The 22,222-nt window shown below is 40.3% G+C and overlaps 2 protein-coding genes and 1 non-coding gene across 8 annotated transcripts; 2 read left to right on the top strand and 1 right to left on the bottom strand.

The window, feature by feature from the left end:
- The first annotated feature begins 1,450 nt into the window (after nt 1-1,450).
- adipor1a (adiponectin receptor 1a) lies at nt 1,451-14,364 on the top strand. Of its 3 annotated transcripts, none has more exons than XM_061833368.1 (8): nt 1,451-1,563; nt 4,697-4,912; nt 5,003-5,119; nt 8,878-9,049; nt 9,183-9,369; nt 9,654-9,841; nt 10,893-11,086; nt 12,314-14,364. In XM_061833368.1, the coding sequence occupies exons 2-8, from the start codon at nt 4,766-4,768 to the stop codon at nt 12,440-12,442; spliced, it is 1,134 nt and encodes a 377-aa protein (XP_061689352.1). In that variant the 5' UTR covers nt 1,451-1,563; nt 4,697-4,765; the 3' UTR covers nt 12,443-14,364. The 3 variants fall into 3 exon arrangements, with proteins under 3 accessions (XP_061689352.1, XP_061689351.1, XP_061689355.1); XM_061833367.1 differs by lacking the exon at nt 1,451-1,563 and adding an exon at nt 1,584-1,971; XM_061833371.1 differs by lacking the exon at nt 1,451-1,563 and having other exon boundaries at nt 4,771-4,912; nt 4,986-5,119.
- A 180-nt stretch (nt 14,365-14,544) lies between these two features.
- trnaa-agc (transfer RNA alanine (anticodon AGC)) lies at nt 14,545-14,617 on the bottom strand. The gene has a single exon. It is a non-coding gene; the product is annotated as a tRNA-Ala (tRNA).
- Nucleotides 14,618-14,753: 136 nt separating this feature from the next.
- rabif (RAB interacting factor) lies at nt 14,754-20,858 on the top strand. Of its 4 annotated transcripts, none has more exons than XM_061832282.1 (3): nt 14,754-14,900; nt 15,397-15,548; nt 19,867-20,858. In XM_061832282.1, the coding sequence occupies exons 2-3, from the start codon at nt 15,405-15,407 to the stop codon at nt 20,113-20,115; spliced, it is 393 nt and encodes a 130-aa protein (XP_061688266.1). In that variant the 5' UTR covers nt 14,754-14,900; nt 15,397-15,404; the 3' UTR covers nt 20,116-20,858. The 4 variants fall into 4 exon arrangements, with proteins under 4 accessions (XP_061688266.1, XP_061688268.1, XP_061688267.1 ...); XM_061832284.1 differs by having other exon boundaries at nt 14,796-14,932; XM_061832283.1 differs by lacking the exon at nt 14,754-14,900 and adding an exon at nt 15,002-15,305.
- The last annotated feature ends 1,364 nt before the right edge of the window (nt 20,859-22,222 follow it).

Raw genomic sequence — 22,222 nt, 5'->3', positions numbered from 1 at the left:
TATATTGGTAGAAGGATGCTGAGGATGGAGCTGCCAGGCAAAAGAGCGAGAGGAAGACCAAAGAGAAGGTTTATGGATGTGGTGAGGGAAGACATGAGGGCAGTTGGGGTTAGAGAGGAAGATGCAGGAGATAGGCTAAGATGGCAAAAGATGACACGCTGTGGCGACCCCTAACGGGACAGGCCGAAAGGAAAAGAAGAAGAAGAAGACTAATAACTTGACTTCTTAAACTGTGCTTTTCAATGTGCCAAAGGAAAACAATCAGCTAATCAATCATTTAATCAATTTAAATCAGAGCTTTTGTGTCAATAATTTTTAATCGTTACTTTGGATGTGATGAAAATCATTCTGTTTTGACATGTTGCAATGAAGAGAGTATTTATTTAGCATTTGTATACAAGGCAGCACGGTGGATCAGATGGAAAGCGTTAGCCTCACAGTTCTGAGGTCCTGGGTTCAATCCCGGCCCCGCCTGTGTGGAGTTTGCATGTTTTCCCCATGCCTATGTGAGTTTTCTCCAGGTGCTCTGGTTTCCTCCTACATCCCAAAAATACTGATACTAATAATACTGAGATAGGCTCCTGCACTCCCTGTGACCCTTGTGAGGATAAGTGGCTAAGAAAATGGATGGATAATAAATACAATGCTTGAATTATTGGAACATTCCATCATGTGTCATGTTTTTCCCCCCATGAATTCACTGACATTCAACATATAATACGATAGTGTAGTGGTACACTGACAGGTGCGAGCAGCCTGGGTTCAATTCTAACTCAATGATGCTGCGAATGGTTGCCTGTGTCGATATGTGACTTGTGACTGACTGGTAACCAGTTCAGGTTGTAGTCTGCCTTTTGTCCAGTAAGCTCGAATGGGCTTCAGCGCCCCATGATCCTAACCAGGATAAATCGTGTTGAAAATGAATGGATGGATGAAAATTCTAAATGAAGAAAATGCTATTATTGCTGCTGTATTCATACATGTGAAGCACCTTTTGCAAACAAAATACATGAAACAACATATTTGGTTTTCTTTTGTTTTTTAATCAACACCATTGATTTCCAACATTTATGTGCCCTTTGAGTACATCATGAGTGCCATGGAAAAATATCTTTTTTAATTTACCTGGTTGGAAAATTATTCATTGCTAGCAAATAATGTGTTGTATTTATCCAAGTCAGGAACGTAGAGTAACAGGGAGAGTAATCCAGTGCTCTTCCACTCGATGGGAGAAGGCATAGAATTTAATAATACATTTTATGTTACACTAAACAGGCGCAGGTTTCACACTGTTTTCTTAGTTTTGAGTAAATTAAGACGTGGCATCGTTATTTGGTGTTGTGTCGTGAACATTTTCGGAATTCATGTGCCTTGTTTAGGGAAACAATGACCTACTCCGTAGTTTTTAACCTTTTATTTTGAAGTGTATGGATCGAGAAAGTTTACTTTGTTTTGAAGGGTGCGGATTAACTATGCGGAAGAGAGCACAACTTCCGAAAAGGATTGTGTTTTGTTTTTTTCCATTAGTAATTCACCTTCCTGGTTTGAGGACTACTTTGTCAGGTAAATTGCGTGTCTTTAGTTCAATTGCCGTTGCATATGTTGAGTCTATGTGTCTCTGGCAAGGCGAATAATGTCGCCCGTTTGCCAGCTCAGCGCTAGCTTAGGGGTAACGTTAGCGACATGTAATACGGGCGATCTGTCATCACACATTTGTTTGAACTCCCCTTGCTAAATTAGGATTTGCCGTGTGACACAGGCTGTTAGCGGTCGAGGGAGGTTCACTTAATTAAAGCGTCGGTATCTTCCATTTGTTATTCACGCTTTTCTTTCTTTGGTTACTGTATTCGGTCTGACGCTTTGCTAAGTCACATCCGTTGTTTGTCTGCCCGCCAGCGTTTGCAAAATTGCAACCTGCTTGGACGTGCTGTTGTTCGCTTGTCATCTCGGATTTGAGCCATAAATGCAAATGTAAGAGCTTTAAACTGAGGTCACTGACTGACAGTTTTACAATCCAACGGATTCATCACTGAATATTCCCATTAAGATGGGATATGATGTCATGGGATGGCAAACCCGTTTCGACAATCGCTAGCCTGTTTTGCGTGTTTGGCAATTGAACGTTGATCATTTGTACGTAAATCATGTTGGAGCATGTACGGTTCTTGAGTGTTGAATCTGGCAACCACGAGATGAATTATTGGTCATTAGATTTATCATAACTTAAACATCACTGTAAATAACTGGGCCCAATGTTAACACAATAGTTGCTTTTGCGTGGCATCACGTGAACACGTTTAATGCAATGCAAGGAAGGCTATTAAAATTATGGATATGATAAGTGTTTCTAAAAACTGACATCGTCAAGTTAATTTTTTTTTGTCAACTCAGTGCTAAGAGTTAGAAGTTTTCTTTCCTCAAATATAATCTTCATTGGTGTCAGAATAAAGGTCCTTTATGGCTAAATTAGTGCATTTTTGCAGTTTTACATGATTCCAAATAAAACAACACCAACATTTAATGTCAACAGATCATTGTTCTTTGGAAAATGTACAAGTTATATCAGATTGATCTTCTTTTTTCAATTGTATTATAGTTGTATATGCTTAGGGTAGCAGTGTAGCAACGTTTCATCCAGTTTTAACTAAATGAGCTCATTCTTCATTCATAGCTGAATGTCTGTGCTTGAATGTAATTTTGTGAGTGATTTTATTGGCTGAAAATTTGACTTGACGTCTGAGTATTGTTTAGCAAAATTAGCGAGAATGCTCATAAATTACATAAACATGATAATAAATACAGTGGGTACGGAAAGTATTCTGACCCCCTTGAACTTTTCATTTTATGTTGCAGCCATTTGCTAAAATTATTTAAGTTCATCAATGTACACACATGCACACTCTACGCCATACTGACAGAGAAATAGAAATCATTTTATTACAAATTTAATAAAAAATGAAAAACTGAAATATCACACAGCCATAAGTATTTAGACTTTTTTTTCAGTATTTAGTAGAGTCACACTAATTCAGCTAGGAATCTTTCTGAGAATGATGCAACATGTTTTTCACACCTGGGTTTGCAGGTCCTCTGCCACTCCTCCTAGCACATCCTGTCCAGTTCTCTCAGGTTGGATGGTGAACTTTGGTGGACAACCATTTTCAGGTCTCTCCGGAGATGCTCAATTGGACTTAAGTCGGAGCTCTGGGTGGGCCTTTCAAGGACGGTCACTGAGTTGTTCTGAAGTCACTGCTTTGTTATTTTATGCTTGTTGTTTTGTGTGCTTAGGGTCATTGTCTTGTTGTAAGATGAACCTTTGGCCGAGTTTGAGGTTCTGAGCGCTCTGCAGAATGTTTTCATCCAGAATATCCCTGAGAAGGGTTGCGTCAGGAAGGGCATCCGGCGTAAAAATTGTGCCAAACATATGTGCGTTCCTCTGAGATGACACCCTGTGGCGACCCCAAAAGGGACAAGCCGAAAGAAACACGCACACGCATCTTTGTACTTGGCCGCATTCATCTTTCCTTTGATTGGAACCAGTCTTCCTGTCCCTGCATCTGAAAAACATCCTGACAGCGTGATACTGCCAACACGACGCGTCACTATTGGGATTGTATTGCACAGATGATGAGAAATCCCTGTTTTTCTCCACACATACGTCTCAGTGTTAAGGCCAGAAAGTTCTATCTTAATCTTACCAAACCAGAGAACCTTATTCCTCACCATCTGGGAGACCTTCAGGTGTTTTTTTTTTTTTGCTTTGTTTGTTTGTTATTTTAAAGTAAACTACATGCGGGCTTTCATGTGTCTTGCACTGAAGAAGGGGTTCTTTCAGGCCACTCTGTCATAAAACCCTGGCTGATGGAGGGCTGTAGTGATGGTTGACTTTCTAGACCTTTCTCCCATCTCGCAACTGCATCTTTGGAGCTCACCCACAGTAATCTTTGTGTTTTTCTGTACCGCTCTCACCAAAGCTCTTCTCTCCAGACTGCTCAGTTTGGCCAGAGGGCCAACTCTAGGAAGGGTTCTGGTCGTCCCAATCCAATTCTCACGGATTATTGAGGCCGGTGTGCTCTTGGGAACCCGAAGAATTTTTTTTGTAACCTTGGCCAGATCTCTGCCTTGCCACGATTCTCTCTCTGAGCTCTTCGGGCAGTTCCTTTTACCTCATGATTCTCATTTGCTCTGACACTGTGAGCTGTAAACTCTTATAAAGAAAACTGTGGTTTTCCTCAAGTCCAGTAGGCCTTTCGTAGTCAAACAGGGATGGACTCCAGTGAAGGTGCAGAACCATCTCAAGCAGGACCAGAAGAAATGGACAGACCCAGAGTTAAATATGTGTGTAACAACACCAACGGCTCTGAATACTTATGGCTGTGTGATATTTCAGTTTTCAGTTCAAAAATTTCAACAATTCCATTTAGTGTGTGTGTGTGTGTGTGTGTGTGTGTGTGTGTGTGTGTGTGTGTGTCTCGAAATGGGTTGCTGTCTGTACATTAATAAGGGAGAAAAAACAACTTAAATGATTCTAGTAAATAGCTGTAATACTGCAAAATGAAAAATTACAGGGGTCTGATTAGTTTCTGGTACACACTGTTTGCATTTAGCTATTATTTTATTAGTTTGTTCACTCACTACCACTGAGAACTGTAAAATATCACACAATGAGGTTGATTATACTTTGTGCTTTTCTCAGGAGGAAATTGAAGTGTACTGTTTGAAGCAGAATACAGGGACTGTGAGTGGATTATCAGGCAGTCTCCTTATGTCAGGCCGAAACGGGTCTGCAAGTGATGCAGACTGCCGGATCTCAGAGGACTGCCATGTCCCAGATGTGGAGCTAATGGAGCTTGGGCCACTGCTGGAGGAGGGAGGCGTTCGCCAGCTGCCCTCCAAAGGTGCCCATGCGGAGGTATGATTTTTTGAAAATTCGTAATCCACCCCCAACCCCACCCCCAACAAAATGTTTTCCCACTCATCTTCAGTAATCCGCTCTTTAAAGGGAGCAACCATGCTTGCGGATGAGGAGGAGGAAGAGGATGATGAGGTGGGCGAGGTTCTGACCTTACCACTCCAGGCACACCACGCCATGGAAAAGATGGAAGAGTTTGTACACAAAGTGAGTGCAGCTTTCCATTTTTCAACCTCAGTGTTCACCCTAAATAAAAATGTGTTAATAGGCAAAGAACCACATTTAGTGACTTAAATCTAAGTTGAAATGTATCACTTTTTAAATCAGTACAACGCGATTGCTGTGTGAGTCTGAGTGTGATTTGTCCCACCTCTTAACGCAGAAAGGTAATGATAAATGTTAGTATCAAACAAAGTAGGATTAAACATAGTAGGGGAAAATTCCAATGTGTCAGTATGGATTGTTTTCACGTGACGTCACCCGTTGGGCTGCCTCGAACGGCGGCCATTTTTTATCCCTGAGCTCCGTTACTCATATATACGCAAGGTGGACGACATTATGTTTCTAAGTGCATTTATTGAAGACGCGACCGACAGTACATCAAGCCCAGACTGACTATTAGGCTACCTGGCATACACACATCATGGGACTCAGGACTGCGTAATAAAGGCGCAGTATTGTGCCCTTGATCTTTTACTCTCTGAGAAGGAGGAGCACTTACCTGTATGCTAACGCAGAAAACGACAAGCGGTGGAATATTATTTTTTTTAATATCAAGGCAAACTCCATTTATTCCATTTTTTTTTTTTTTTCAAAAAGTAAAACCTGTATATTGGTTCACCACAAGCAAAGCGAAATGTTAATTACTTGTTTAAAATTTGATGACAGTGGCAGGAAGACAAAAAAAAAACAAATTCAGTATTACACAAAATTCTCGAATCTTTCAAGTGACTAACAAAAAACGATCTTAACTGTAGTGCTGGCCTTCTGAAAAGAGTATCGATTAAGTTTGTTAGCTCAGCGACACATCAGCACGATCAAGGTTGAGACCGGGGAGCGTGATAGCAGCGTCGGGCAATCGTCCACAAAGCCAGGTCCCCGTCGAGCCGAAGAACGTGCAAAGTCTTTCGTTGGAAGCATTAGATGACGTTACCGCTTACTCAGCCGGACTTGTGTACCGGATCGTGAGGCTTTGAAGAGGGCGCTGACTAGTAACTCTGGAAAAAGCTTCAGCGAATTGGCGAGTGTTGTCGAAAAAAAGTCAGAAGAAAAGTCACAAGAAGGCTCTCTGATGGTTAGCAAGTCCTCTCTTGTGCACTTAAGTCCCGAGACGCCTGTGAAACACAGAAACACAAACCCAGAGTATTCTGTAGACTTCCAGACTGGGTACACGTTAGGTAGAGAGGTTAAATGGTGGCGCTCAGTGGTGTGTGGGTAATTCAGCAAAAAATGTGACCTCAGTGAAAACAACCCATACTATTGTAATATATCGGTATACTATTGTTTTCTAAAATGAATAAAACTACCTAAGAAATTTGTAATCTCTTTATAGTATATATATATATATATATATATATATATATATAGGTGCCTTATATGTTTAAGTAACTGAGGTAACATTATTAACTACCATCTTATAACAAATATTTATTGGGATTATTATACTTGTGTGTACAGTCAAATGACAGCAAAGCACAATCCTCCAAGGTGTGGCTACGTTCAACTGCCTTAAATTGCTCCTGCCACAACGTGTCAGTTTGTGCAAAGGTGTTGTAATACGCGTGGCTTTGCCCTCGCTCCCAAAACGGCAATTCCCGGTTCCAAAATATTTAAATAGTAAAAGCTTGCGGTTTTTCTCAGACAAGCCACCTGGTTTCACTTCCTTGTTCCAAGTCAATGTGTCAATTCCAATTGAGTCCTGCTTATGATTAGCAAAGGTTGAACGGCCGCCATTTCAGAATGGTAAATCTCCAGTTTGTTGAAATGTACAAAAACATTTTTTCTGTAGGAAAAGGAAGAAATGAGAATGATTTGTTCCCTGCTCAAACTGTCACTATTATCAAACCTTTCTAAACTGCACAGGTCCTCCTTTAAAGTTTTGCTTGGCTTAAGCAACTTCAGTTGGCGTACACTTCCAAATTTGGGTCTACAGTACTAATGAGAGATTAACATGTCACAGAAGTGTTGTTTTTAGTTCCTCGTCTGTAGATTTTGCCATGCAGCTGCTCAGAGAATCTGTGGTGTGCACTCACCAGCCACTACATGAGCTGCACCTGCTTAAGTTGAAATCAAAACAAATATGAGCATTCATCTGAGATGTCATGCTGTGGCGACTCCTAACAGGACAAGCCGAAAGAAACTTACTTAGTTTGCCTTTACGAAGGTAATAACTAATAATGTTTAATTTTGATTGTCACTGCCAAAGAGCTTTTTACTTATTGCTGTTGTTGTTGGTTAGTCAGCAGTAATATATAGCTGCACTGTCATACTGAAAGTTGGATACACATTAGGGAATGAGTGCCTAACTGAGCATCACTTTCTTTTTAAAGGCAGAATTTTTAATGCACCCTTGTATTTGATTTTGTTCGTACAGATGTCCCCTGTGTTTTGGACACTCACGGCCTGCTTTACTAAGATCCCTAAAAGAAGGTGGTAAATTGCATTCACTCAAAAACCCACCTACGCAACTGAACGGTGGATCACTGTGGAGTATTCTGCTAGTTTTCACGCTTGGCCAACCATCTGCATTTAGTTTTGCTGCAGTTCAAAATTTGAATTGCAGGTTCACAACGTTGCGACGCAGCAGATGTAACGGCCAGTCAAAAAAAACATGTTGTATTACAGGATTTTTCACAACAAAAAATGCGTTTGTGGTTACAGAGGGAGATCTATATGGCCCCTACCAAGCTGTACCAAAACAGAAAATACAACTCATTCCTTGTGGTTTACAATAATACTTAACTATATCTTTAATTTCATATATTGCTGTGGCTTAAAAGCACTTTTAACTAAGTAGACTGTCCTCAGGCCTCTTGTTTTTTTTTTTTATACATGTAATGACATACGTTTGATTTAAACCCATGGCTGCAGAGAACCCCAAGCTTTCCGTTGGTAACAGTTTCCCTTGTTTTTTGCACGGCAGCATCCAATAAGCGTTGTTGAATTGTCATTGTCGTCGTCATCGTCCATCCATCCGTTTTCTTAGCCACTTATCGTCACAAGAGTCGCGGGGAGTGCTGGAGCTTGTCCCAGCTGTCAACGGGCAGAAGGTGGGGTACACACTGAACTGGTTGGCAGCCAATCGCAGGGCACATGGAGACCACCAGCCCCACTCACAATCACACCTAGGGGCAATTTAGAGTGTCCAATTGATGTTGCATGTTTTGGGGATTTGGGAGGAAACCCACTCAGGTGGGTCCGGGATCAAACCTGGGACCTCAGAACTGTTAGGCCAATGCTTTCCGGCTGAGGCTCCGTGCCACTCTCACATCAATTCCAACAGACATTATTTGTACTTATTTATATGGTATTTGAATGATATAATTTCATATATTTGATGCTTTATGGACATTAGCTCAAAACACAGCCATGCATCTTCCGATCAGTGTTATGCTGAATAGCCACACATTACCTTTGGGACAGCGCATCTGGAATATTACTCTAGGAGAGGCCAGCATGAGTTGTCACAGTGGGCTAAAAGGACCCTGACACACAAATTCTGTGAGTCGAGAGGAGAAATAATTGAGAGGAATTTTATTAAGGTGGAAGGGCATGACTCCTTCTTGTGGCCAGGTCCAGGTCAGCCTCCCTGACTCCAAGTCAGCGCAGATCAGCTTCCATGTCTACTTGCGTGAGCAATCAAGTTTGCGCCTATTGTTGCACATGCAAACCTTTATTAAATCAGGCCTTTCGGTTTCCTCACAACTTGTACAACATGCCCATGTTTGTAAAATATGTTTTATCAGGTTTGGGAGGGGCGCTGGAGAGTCATTCCCTTCCACGTCCTGCCTGAGTGGCTTAAGGACAACGATTACCTCCTGCATGGACATCGCCCCCCCATGCCTTCATTCCGGGCCTGCTTTGGAAGCATCTTCCGAATTCACACTGAGACCGGAAACATTTGGACTCACTTGTTAGGTCAGAATGCCAAAACATGTTTCATTTGAGCTCATCTTTTTCCGTTATGATTGTGTTACATACTGTAATGTTAAAATGTTAGTTTTACATGTGAGTAAGAGAGAAGATTGAAAAACGTTTTTGTCTCCCTCAGGGCTGATTTTATTCCTATGTCTGGGCACGCTAACCATGTTACGGCCCAATATGTATTTCATGGCCCCGCTTCAAGAGAAAGTGGTGTTTGGGATGTTCTTCCTGGGAGCTGTGCTCTGCCTCAGTTTCTCCTGGCTTTTTCATACGGTCTACTGTCACTCCGAGAAAGTGTCTCGCACCTTCTCCAAGTAAGAGAGACACTATTCATAAATACTTTTTTTCCTTTTCAGTATTTTGTAAACGCTGCTGAGTTGTGAGTAATCTGCCTTTTGATTAACTTCATAGAGTCCAAAACATTGAATTTGTATGTGCCTGAAATAAAAGGCCACTCGGATGTTCACACCAGATACTAACCGTTTTTCTGACCAATAAAGCGTAATTTGAAACCAAATCATTTTTTTAGAGGTAGATTTTTTTTTTTGTACAAATTGTCTATTAATAATGCCAAACATGATCTTTCGTTTTTCCTCAGGCTTGACTACTCAGGCATCGCCCTCCTCATCATGGGATCTTTCGTGCCGTGGCTGTATTACTCGTTCTATTGTTCTCCTCAGCCGCGACTTATCTACCTCACCATTGTTTGTGTTCTCGGCATTGCCGCCATCATAGTGGCCCAATGGGACCGGTTCTCCACACCTCGACACAGACCCACCAGAGCAGGTGATACCATCGGCCATTATAATGCAAAAACAACTAAGTATCAGTATAGTAACCTGTGTTAGTGACGTTTAAGTGTAGTTCACAAATCAAACGACACAAGAAAATCACATGACCTCACACGTCTTCCATTGGGCTTCGCAGGCATCGGTACGAACACAAGATAAGTCAGCCCAACGTATTGTCATGCTTACATGGCCACCATGTTGGGAAGGTCGTCATTACCATGAAGGAAACTGCGCTACTCGTGTTGACATTTTGATGAACAAACACAAAAGCTTTCATGTATTGTAGTATTTGTCTGGTACTGTCTGCCCAAACGTGGCTATTTCTGCTCATTTCTGATTTGAGAAAATACCATACTGTAAATTGCAGATGTTTATTTGTAGTTTTGACTGTGCACAATACAGCATTATCAGATTGCTTTTTATTGCTACTTTATATTTCATGCTTTGATGGAAAAAAATCATTTGAAAAATTACCATTTGCTCAGTATTTTGAGTAATTATTTCACTGCGTACTATTTACTCAAGACACTTTTTGAAAGACTACAGTACTCTTACCTGAGTGCAATGTTTGACTACTCTACGCACCGCTGGACTGGACATCCTTTATCGTTACTGTTACAGTTAAGCAACATTTTTCTCATCAGATCAGCCATTGTCGTCGCATTAGTTGCACTGTTCTTTTGTATTTTCGCGTTGATTGGGCTGCGTGTTATGGTCCTGGTTGTGCTCCGAGTGGAACTGCGAAACTCACAGAACATCAGTGGCAAGAGTTCATCCGCGAGTACATCTATTAATTCAGAACTGCAGCTGCAATTATTTTATTAGTTTATGGATGTTAATTTGAAGTAAATAAGTTTAGCTGTGAAGATTTTTTTTGCCTTATTGTACTCTTCAGAGTGTTCCAGATTGATGAAGTCACGATAACAAAAAAAAAAAGAAAACCTCTGTGGGAGCCTGGGGGATCCCCCTCAGGCCATCTCAATGTTGTTTTTGTTTTGATCACCTTTATCATGCCTTTTGCGTTTGCATGTCTGTTCATGCCGTAGGTGTTTTTATGGGTCTGGGACTTAGCGGCATTGTTCCCACAATGCACTTCACCATCGAGGAGGGCTTCGTGAAGGCAACTACTGTTGGCCAGATGGGTTGGTTCTACCTGATGGGTGCCATGTATATCACTGGAGCTGGTTTGTATGCAGCCAGGATCCCTGAACGCTATTTTCCCGGCAAGTGTGACATATGGGTAAGTATTTACTTTTTCTCACAATAAAGTGGGGCCTTGAAATACGACTGAGTTTTTAGTGATAAAACCCATCGTTCAGATGAGTCTTTTTTTTTTTTCTTCTTTTTTTGCTTTCACTTGCAAGCTAAAAGTTGAGATCCACCCTATATCATGGCAGTGAACTCAGCTCTGCTCAATTCACTACAGGTAGCAGAGTTAACAAATAAAAGGAAAAAAAAAGATCCCACTCCTAGTTAATTTACTGTCGATAGGTACAGATAAGAGAATTTTCCTTTCGGCTTGTCCCGTTAGGGGTCACCACAGCGTCACAGTTCCTCTCTTGGTACTCTGTCGTAGGTTTTAGACAAGAGAATTACACCATCAGTATTTAAAACAACCGCATAACTTTGCCTTTCAATTGTTATTTTAATGTGCTGATTATCAATCAGCACCCTCCCTGTCATGACACTGCCCCACAACCGAGTTTGAAAGGATTTCAATTCTTTTTAACTAGTGGTGGTCGGTTTTATTCAATCAGCTAACGATCTTTACTTGACTGCAGGCGTGCAGTTGTGTAACTAAACCAGCTGTCTTTTCCAGGAAGAACATTGCACTTTACTATATTTTATTAAGTGTGAAATGATGCCAAACTGTGCACATTTTCTCTTTAACCCTTTCTGGGCAGGGGTTGCAAATTTGCAACAGGTTTAATATAAATGAAAATTTAGTATAATAATAAGTCCAGAGTATCATTTTCTGAAAGTATCAGATTTTTCTGTCTGCAAAATTTTATTTGGTCCGGAGAGGTTCATGCTTATTGCTGAGTCAGAAGTAACCGTCCATGTGGAAAAATAAGCATTGCAAAATCCCATGATATAAGGAATAATTTGCAATTTAAGTACGATAAAAGCATTTGTGATGCACTGAACACCCAAAACGTGAACTGCGATACAATGAGAGACAACTGTAGTTATCTGATTCATGAGCTTGGTCACAGAGTGAACTAGACCCGTAAGTCAAGGTACCACTGTATTGGGAAACTACTGATTAGTGAAACAGTAATTACAACTCACCCCTGAAATGTGATCCTAGCATCTTTAATAATTCACATTACGTACTCTGTGATGCAGATACGATGTTAAGGTTGCAAAAACAGATCAATGTCCCCTCTCATGTGTCACCTAAATTATATTTGCACACTCAAAGCAAATGATTGTTGGTACTCAATGTATTTCTCTCTCCTTCCAGTTCCACTCCCATCAGATTTTTCACGTTCTGGTCGTGGCAGCAGCGTTTATCCATTTCTACGGCGTTTCTAACCTGCAGGAGTTCCGCTACGGCCTAGAGGGAGGATGCACAGATGACACTCTACTCTGAGAGGCCCAACTGTGACTTGTTTTCTTAATAGCCCACGCAAACACAACATGCACACATAAAAACACAGTCCAAATGCTGCTGGAATTCCTTATAGTTCTTTATTGCTCGTTATTTACTTACATGTTTGCTCACATGGTGTGAAGGCTCTGGTGAGTTTTGTTTTCTGCTTTGGCTCCTTTTTTTTTTTCTTCTCCAATTAAGTAGCATTCACTAGCCAACGAGCTCTGGAGGGAATCGTCAACACTCACTATTTTATCAATAATGAAACTTGAAATTTGTATCTAAAGTAACACCATTTCATGAAAACTGTACCTCCCTCTAACTCACAGGTGTCAAACTCAAGGCCGGGGGCCAGATCTGGCCCGTCACGTGATCTTATGTGGCCCGCGAAGGCAAATCATGTATGTGGAAATCAGTACAAAAATTTCAAATTGTCATTTAAATAACTTTGAAATATGACAACCATTTTTGTGTTACCAAACATGAACACGAGTTAGAAAATCTTATTACTCTTGATTTATGATTCCAAAACTAGTTCATAAATTTTGTGTCGAAATATGATGACACGATGAAAGATTTTTATGGTGTCACAGTCATAACGGCCCTCTGGGGGAAACTGTAACTACAATGTGGCCTACGACAAAAAATGAGTTTGACACCCCTGCTCTAACTGATGGTCACTAACCTTTTGGTCTCAGTCTGTCTGCATGTGACAAAGGGTAAGAATATTAATAAGAGTGCTGTAGCAGTGGGAACACATTGTAAACTAATCATTCTATCCCACTTTTTTTTTTTTTTTGTCTGTCCAGGGTTGGGGATGAATGTACAGTCAGTTATTTAGGTGCAGAAAAACAATCCAGGTCATTGTAGATCCAAAGGGGCCTCTATGTGTTTGTTATATGAAATGTTACATAAGGTATGTAAGGATCTTGCCCGATGTGGACTCTGCTAACAAATATTGTTCAATTGTTGGTTGAAATGAGGGATACTTCCACAAAGCGTTTCAGGCTCTGAAAGCTTAGGTCATGCACCAAACGCTTACCTAGAGTACCGTAGTCTGGAAAGAAAATCTGTTTAAGTGCTATCATCATGGACTTTCATAGATATTGAATATTTTCGTGGCATATGAACCTACAAATGTTAATGCTGCCATTTCCTTGGATTATATATATATTTTTAAGGTTGACTTTCATTTGATACTGTACATTCCATCATCTGAGAAAAGGTCCTAAACTTACTTGTTTCACATGACAGAAAGGATTTGCAGCAGTTGTGTACAAACAACGACTTGATGAAAGCGACGAAATTTCAAGAAATTCCCTGCCGATATGTTCCAGACAATACATCCTGTTTTTTTTCTAATGTGTCGATGTAGGTCCCAGGCTACGCACAATGTACAGATCTGGAGGGGTCAAACTGTGTTTTTATCAGTTGCAAGCTTCCTTTTGTGCAAGATTTCAGGTGCACTCCGAGGTGTGAATAGCAAATGCACCGTCTATTGTTAAATTGAAGACTTTTAATGAACAGATGGGGTTTAAAATGTTACGTATGATTGGTACAAAACTCTACTATTCCTGTGCCTTAGGCCAATGGAAATGTTTTAAATAAAATGGCCTATCTGAATTGTCAAGGGTTCCGCAATGATTTCCAGATGTAGACTCATCTTGTTTTCCTTGCCATATACAATCAAATCATTATTGAACTACAACCACATGGACAGGTTTTATCAACTGCTGTTTAAGACTACTTTTCTAGATCAACTTATTCAAGCTTTATTACAAACTAAAATAATGTGTATTCTTGACTTTGTGTTATGTCCTGTGTAGAAAGTGAGAAATCATACATTTCATTGAAATGTAGACATAACTATTTATTAATTGTAATCTTGGGAAAAATACTGTAATAAATTTTTTTTTTCCACATGTGCAGTGGTCTCCTATTGTATTTTTTTGTTTTTGTTTTTTTACTTTAGCCAGTCACAATTTGAGTATCCAGTCAAACAAAGTACTGTGGGATGATTTTTTGGTTAGGGTAAGGAAATTACTTTATTTTTAGTTAGAGTAAGGAAATTACTTTAAGTTCCCTTAAAAAAATAAAAGAACTGGAGGATGCGGGCATCGATCCCGCTACCTCTCGCATGCTAAGCGAGCGCTCTACCATTTGAGCTAATCCCCCATAATGACCCATCTTGTAATGTGTGAAATCTTCAACAATCTAGTCTGCAGTGCCCACAAAATTGTGGTATTTTTTTAATGTTATTGTTTTCGCTTCGTTATTCGATTTTTGTGGAAACGGGACTTAAACTACTCTTGTATGAAAAGCTCTGATACGTGTGATGCCGGAACTAAACTTTCGGCGTCATTCTAAACGAGCCTCTTTAGTGTTTGGACACTAGCGCCCAAGACCAGCCAGAATGCTTTGCTTGCTCTATGTTGCTAATTCTTCTTTCACTGATTAGGTATTTAATGGTGATATTTCAAGAATAGTTTGGTGATTTTTTTCCCTTTTATACTATATTATACTTTACTATATAATTACTTACTTTGCATACACTCATTTCATGGGAATGAATTCGAAGTGACACCGGAATCGCTCTTTATTTTTTTTGAACAACGATGCAAATTGAACTATCGGCTGTGATATGATTAAGAATCTTTCTCTGCTCATGTGTGTTTCTATCGGACTTGAAAGTTAAAATTAAGATCCGTTAGATAAATGCTCAGGACGTGGTAGTTCCGGTTTGTTTCCGTCATCTTTAATTTGAGTCCGAATTTTCCTGCCACGCCTCATTATTGCTTTAATTTTGGCTTAAACTCCAGTTACTACTCAACGGGACGTAGCTAGTGGAGGAGGATATAAAAAGGTGTACCGATTTTATTTATTGTGTACATATGTTGCAAGACAACGACACACCCTGTACTGAGCTTTTCTTGTCTTTCCCAAATTCGTTTTAGACCGTGAGATGGACCAAACTCCACAGACTAAAGCCGGTATGGACCGGTCCGACCTGGTTTCTGTGGACGGAAAGAACAGCAAGTCAGTCCTGTGTCAACGTTGCGGATCTAAGGTCCTATCTCCGGGAATGGCTGTGTTTGCGGAGAAAGAGGTACCATGGAATACTTCTACAGTGCATTGCTGTTTCTAACACCAATTATGCATTTATTTTGTAGGAGAAAAAAACGACACAGCAATAAAATCATAGCTGAAGTAATATCAATAATAATTTCCTTTCCCTCCCTTTTTTAATGAATAGGTCTCCAATTATGCCACCACCACCTTTAGACCAATCGGATAAATTAACCATAGAAAATAACTTCACGCTTCACCTATCACCTGTGTTCTCTGACCTCTATGACACACAAGATGGCGTAATTGGAAACCTATCCACTGGAAACAAATAGAATCCCTCAATCAGTTAGTTAATCAGTTATGCAGACTTGTAGTCCTTTAGAAAACACATTTATACAATACCTTGCACACAAAAGGAACATCAAAATCTTTACATTTAATGACCAGAATTAGATCTGACCCGATTCTCTTACAACAAAAGAACAAGAAGAAACTTACGACATTTCACCTGCACTGTCCAGTATACAGGTATTTATCTCGCTCTTACACTGGATGAATTTTTGGCTAAAACGATGAATCGTTTTTTTAATTGCATCATTCTGAATGAACCAATAACGTCCTTGGATCGACTCAGCAACCACGAATCATGGTACGAATTAAAACCTTGGAATGAATCGTTAAACCCCGAGTTATTATATTACTGATTATTATTGTAGAAAAGAGGTAACAATAACACTTGAGCATTTTATACAGTATACTTTGACTATCTGTCATCTTTGGAGCTGCTGCTACATGTATGTATGAATCTAAAGGGAAATACAAAATGCAAATGCATTTAGTACAAGTCAACCATAAAAAGAGTCTATATTTTGGGAATATTTATTAGATGCACTCATGGTGGAATGGCACATGCCGCTGCTTTTAAGTAGACCTTACTGGTTTGACCCCCAGTTCTACCCAAGGCCTGTCCCGAGCGTAGATCAGAACATATTGTGTGTGTATTATGAAGGGTGTTTTGTGTCAAAACTTGTTTCAAACAAATAATACGACTGACTTCTCTAGTGACCCCCGATGGGATAAGACAAAAGTTGCAACAATTAAAAAATTTCCCAGCTGAAGCTGTGCTCCGAACTGTATGGGAAACAATAGGTTCTCACACTTTAGCATTTATTGTAATCAGATAACAACCCCACAATCACACTTTGTAGTCAAAGCATCAACAACGCTTCAAGGCTATCTGGCCAGTTGACGCTGGACAGCTCTGAGGACATTTTATGATTCTGTGGAAAGGGCTTGGCGAAGTTTATGTGAAATAAGGATCATGGGTAAAGAACACACCGGCTCAACACATTTAAAACATTTGGGGCCCAATACATACATGAAACTGAAATTGGGATAGCCATAAATTGAACAAGTGAAGCTTGACTTTAAGACAAATAAAAACGTCTACAGATTAAATGAAATTAAAGAGCTATATTACAGGGTTATTTTATGGTCTGTTATGCTATGAAGAACATAAGTGTATTAAAATATCCATCCATCTTCTGAGCCTTTTATCTTCACTCGGGTTGCGGGCGTGCTGGGGACTATCCCGGCTATCTTTGGGCGAGAGGAAGGAAGGACACACCAACCAATTGCAGGGCACGCAGAAACAAGCAACCATTCTCACTCAGACTCACACCGACTGGTAGTTTAGAGTTTTCAATCAACTTACCGTACAGGTTTTGGGGATGTGGGAGGAAACCGGAATCTTTGGAATAAACCCACGCTGGCATGAGGAGAACATGCAAACTCCACACAGACAGGGCCAGGATATGAACCCTAGTCCAAAGAACTCTTGAGGCTGATGTGCAAACGAGTCGGCCATCGTGTCTCCTGTAGCAAAATGGGATTTAGTTAAATAATTTCCATTGACAGGAAGGTGGGGCCATCTCTACCAGGAACACATGAGTTAGGAAAACACATTGAGGAGGTTGAAATTAATCTTTACTGTCTCACCGAAATTGCAGTGTGCTTCCATACATGCGTGTAAGTCAATGAGTTTCACTTACTGGACAATAACAGACACGACGGTCACAGAATAAATTTAAGTAATAACCAAAGGAGTGGAAATATGTTAAATCAACAGAATAAACATTGTGGCCAATAAGAACAATAATATGATATAATAATGTGGAAAAATTAGCTTCATCAGAATCATCTTTAACAAGTACAGTACCTCAAAAACACACAAGCAATTTGTCTCCGGTAGTTGAAGCTGCTCTAGTACGACAACAGTCAATTGGCAGTGAATACTTTTGAGACATAAAGAGATTTAAAAAAAAGTCACTGAGCAATACAAGGTTGCCAGTAGTCTGGTACATATATTTTTTTTAATTTACAATCGTGCAAAATGTTGAAGAGTCCTCTAGCATTTCGAGCAGTTTGAATGACTAATAGAGCAACAGTCCAGTGCAATAATCATTGTGCAAAGCGTGGTGAGACTTCAAGAAATGTATGCACTTCAAAGTGATTACTGCTGCAATAATCTGGGACGATGTCGATTGCGCAAATCGATGCAAATGTCTACATCTTTTGCGTCATCTTTCCAATTCCTTAATAATTTTGCAAAAATACTTAAAATCTCCCAAATGCAATGGGAGAAAGTGTTGTGGTTCAATAAAACCTAGCGTGCATGTAAGCTACATGACGGTGCACATGAGGGAGTGAGGAACAATGAGCAGAAGAAGCTTACAATGGCTCACATTGCCTGTGTAGGCAGGTCATTATTGATGATGTTGTACACACTCACGGTGTCACATTGAAACAAAAATGATCACACCACAGGAAACGGAATAGCATAACTAGCAAATAATAAAACCAATAAAAGTGACTCACGAAATATTTGACACAAAACCTGCAGTTCAAACGCTATTCATGCTTTGTGGCATGCTGGAGCAGCACTAAAGATCTCAATAGTGCCACAAACCATGCTGGGAGGATGTAAATAGCGTTTAAAGAGCATATTGAGTTAATTTTTTTTTTTAGATACAAGTTTTCATTTGAGTGATTTTTGTTGTTTGATTTGCGTTGCAAGCAAAAATTTCAGATATGAGTGCCGTAAGGTAGCAGTGATCTGCACTCACTTCACAGCTAGCAACAACTTGACAGTTATTCAAACATTAGGCTTCAAGCTGTCTATTGCCAGTCCAAGTTGCAGTTTACTGTCAAACTAAATATTAAACGAAGACAATCTCATGTGTATAAAACAAAATAAGGTTGCCTTAATAAAGTTTGTTTAGCTTAATGCTAACAAATAATGCAAAATTCCATAGAAGGGTTAACCAATAGCATCCGTGTCATGGCGTTGTAAATCTTTCAGCAAAGGATATTTGAACAGAAATGGTGAAGCAACACACACAGACAATATAAACATACAGACATGCTTATATTCTTAAAAAAAGACTAATACTGCTGCAGCTTACTGAGTTGGTTGTAAAAAAAAAAACCAAACGTGCGTCTGTATTTTACTGCCCCCGGGTGGACAATGCATCCACAACAGTAGCAGCAGCACATTGTCAATTGTATTGAAGCAAAAAAATTGAACGATTACTTTTTTATAAAGTGCAGTTTTATAGTGCTTTTTTTTTTTTTAACAAGACCACGTTACAAAATGTTTGTAGGTTTTCTTTAATGCTGCACTTACAAAATGTTTGTGGGTTTTCTTTAATGCGGCACTGGATGAGTGGCATTTCCATTCATTTCACTGGGGAAAATTGATTGTATATATGAGTGTTTTGAGCACAGTCACGGAAAGAATTGAACTCGTATCTCAAGGCAGCACTATACTTACAATTATGTCAGTTGTCCAAATATTTTTAGACTGGGGCTCATCCTGTAGCCCCCAAGAACCACATGAGTAGCCTAAACGTCCGCTTTAAAAATAGCTCACTGGAGAGCTGCATCTTAGTGTGTGCGTGTGTGTTGCTAATCTGAGATTTAAACAAATGGCACCACATACCAGTAACCTGCATCTAACTTTTTTTGCTTTATTTTTATTTCATTTTACTTGCGTTTGTATAACTTTAGTTTTTACAATATTTTTCTTGAAATTATTAGTGTTCAAAGGTCAATATTGCAGCGTTTGTTGGAGGGATGCCTACCAAAAATTTGGCCAAACTCCAACTAGTAGCCCCTTTTAATTAAGCAGTACCCCAAAAGTAGTTCTCATAAAGAGGTTGGTGACACCCGACCTAGACTCTTCTGTACAAGAAAAAATGTCTCATTCTTAAGTCACTTTGTACAGTTAATGCTGCATTTTCACAAATCTGTGCCCGTAGTTCAAGTGCTGAGTCTGTGCCGTGTTCTCGTTTCAGCTTATACTACCATCCATGCGTAAAAAGAGCAGCCTCGGTGCCAAAGAGGGCTCAGTGGACAGGGACACACTGACCTCCCACTGGTTAGTGGGGGATATGTTCGATTTCGAGAATGTGGGCTTCACTAACGACGTGGGGAGAATCAAGTATCTCATCTGCGCCGACTGTGAGATCGGACCCATCGGCTGGCACAGTTTGGATGACAATGTAGGTTACTATGTTGCAATAGACAGAGTAAACCATGCCTAGTTTTAAAGCGGAATGAAACTGTAAAAGTAAATGCACTCACTGTACAGTGGACCCTACGTTGCCATGCCATTTAGCATCCACGGATTCACCCATGTGTTATTTCTAAATAATTGTACCTTTTTTCAATCTTTTTCATTTTTGTTTTGTTTTTGAGGAGGTGGACCAATCATGAAACCAATCTCCCCCCCCCCCCCCTTTATGCAATTACCCACAGATTTTCATTAAGTGTGGTCCGGCCTGGTCCCTATCCCCCCGCGAAAAGCGCGGCTCCACTGTATGTGCTTACTGGGTTTTAATGGATTTACTGTCAATGGTAACATTTAAAATCACACAGGGGGTTTATACTGTTAATGTCAATACTGTTTTTATTTCAGACAACTGTATCATGATTGTGCTGTATTAAATATATTCAACTTTCCAACAATGGATTTCTGAGTGACCTGAGGGTCAAACTTGCTTACAGTGGTGTGAAAAAGGATAGACCCCCTTCTCAGTTTTTTATATTTTTGCATAATTGCCCCACTCTAATATTTAACATTAACATTATTAGAAAATGTAAATATCACACAAATATAACTCAAGTAAACTTAATATGTTGTCTTTAAATTGTGTTTTTATTCATTAAAGGAAAATTCCGGTGGTTTGGAGTAATAAGGTATCCAATAGGTCATGTATTATGTACTCTATTGTGATAATGTGATGTTAAATCCTCTCTCATTTAATCAGGTTTTGAGAAGATTTTTATCGACAATTACAAATTTTCAGGCGTGCCACTTTTTCACGAGTCACATGACCTACGTGCGCGGATGTTACTTGCAGTTCCAGACGCTCGGCGGGGAGCGAGCTCATAGCTCCACCGCCCGGCGGACCGAGCTTGTTGGACGCCACGTCATTCCGCCTGTATGTATGAAAGTATTCCTCTGTCTTCCCGATCAACCTATTTCTTCATCAGATGAGGATGAATCTGAGAAATCAGCGCTGGGCATAATGGTGTCCCATATATCCAGCATTTGGAATGGCACATAACCTAGGCTATGGGGCCTATGGTGTATATTACCGTCCATACATTTTCTTTGCTGCTTATCCTCACGAGGGTCGCAGGGAATGCTGGAGCCTGTCCCAGCTGTCAACAGGCAGGAGGCGGGGTACACCCTGAATTGGTTGCCAGCCAATCGCAGGGCATATAGAGGCAAACAGTCATACTCACAATCATACCTAGGGGCAATTTAGTGTCCAATTAATGTTGCATGTTTTTGGGATGTGGGAGGAAACCGGAGTGCCCGGAGAAAACCTACGCAGGCAGGGGGAGAACATGCAAACTCCACATAGGCGGGGCCAGGATTGATCCCGGGTCCTCTGAACTGTGAAGCCAACTCTTTAACAGATGATGCACTGTGCTGCTGTATATAATAACTTATACAATTAAATATTTGCTCTGTCATTTGCAGATTTTAGCTGTCAAGGTTGATGGAAGAACTTTCAAACTGGTTTTGTGTGGGTTTGGGGGGAACGGTTTGGGTGGACGGGGTGGTTGAAAAAAAATAAGTACTGTAATCCCAAAAGCCTTGCGGAAAAATGATACAGCAAAAGGACCCATCACATACATGGGGGGGGGGGAGTCCTCTTCACCGGTTCCACTATGTTTGGCTATGGAAATTATTTCAAAGAGGGGGGCGGGGGGGTACTTTTGCACGTTCTTCAAGGTGTAAGAAAGGTCCACTTGGAGGTCGTCATCATAGACGGATACTTTTCTTTGGTCGTCATCTGAACTTTGTGGTCGTTGGCGTCGTTTGGTCGCTGTGATTGCGGAAATCAAAAGGTTGCTTTGGCTGAATTTCGCCAATAGACGACAGGAAGACGAGCCCGGGCTCGTGTGCAACAATCGATCACAGGGAACCGCTCAAAGGAGACCAAGCGACTGACTGAAAGTGGGATTTGATTTGAATCGAATGTCTCGCCATCGAAATGACCACAAAAGTGGACACATGCAGCTGCCCTTAAAAACATGTCGACTAATACAAAACCGTTTTTTAAACGAATTTTATGATTTCTATTTATATAGCCTCCGTGTCTGAATCCAAATTTTATAATTAAATATTAAAAGAAA

The sequence above is a fragment of the Syngnathoides biaculeatus genome, chromosome 10, assembly GCF_019802595.1.
Source record: "Syngnathoides biaculeatus isolate LvHL_M chromosome 10, ASM1980259v1, whole genome shotgun sequence".
Taxonomy (NCBI): Eukaryota; Metazoa; Chordata; class Actinopteri; order Syngnathiformes; family Syngnathidae; genus Syngnathoides; species Syngnathoides biaculeatus.
This window is presented reverse-complemented; position numbering and strand designations above follow the sequence as displayed.

Excerpts from the sequence above, each read along its gene's own strand:
- adipor1a (XM_061833368.1), top strand. The coding sequence starts at position 4,766 with ATGTCAGGCCGAAACGGGTCTGCAAGTGATGCAGACTGCCGGATCTCA. Across the intron at positions 9,370-9,653 it reads GTGTCTCGCACCTTCTCCAA|GCTTGACTACTCAGGCATCG; the intron begins GTAAGAGAGACA and ends GTTTTTCCTCAG. Across the intron at positions 11,087-12,313 it reads CCGGCAAGTGTGACATATGG|TTCCACTCCCATCAGATTTT; the intron begins GTAAGTATTTAC and ends CTCTCCTTCCAG.
- rabif (XM_061832282.1), top strand. The coding sequence starts at position 15,405 with ATGGACCAAACTCCACAGACTAAAGCCGGTATGGACCGGTCCGACCTG. Across the intron at positions 15,549-19,866 it reads CTGTGTTTGCGGAGAAAGAG|CTTATACTACCATCCATGCG; the intron begins GTACCATGGAAT and ends TTCTCGTTTCAG.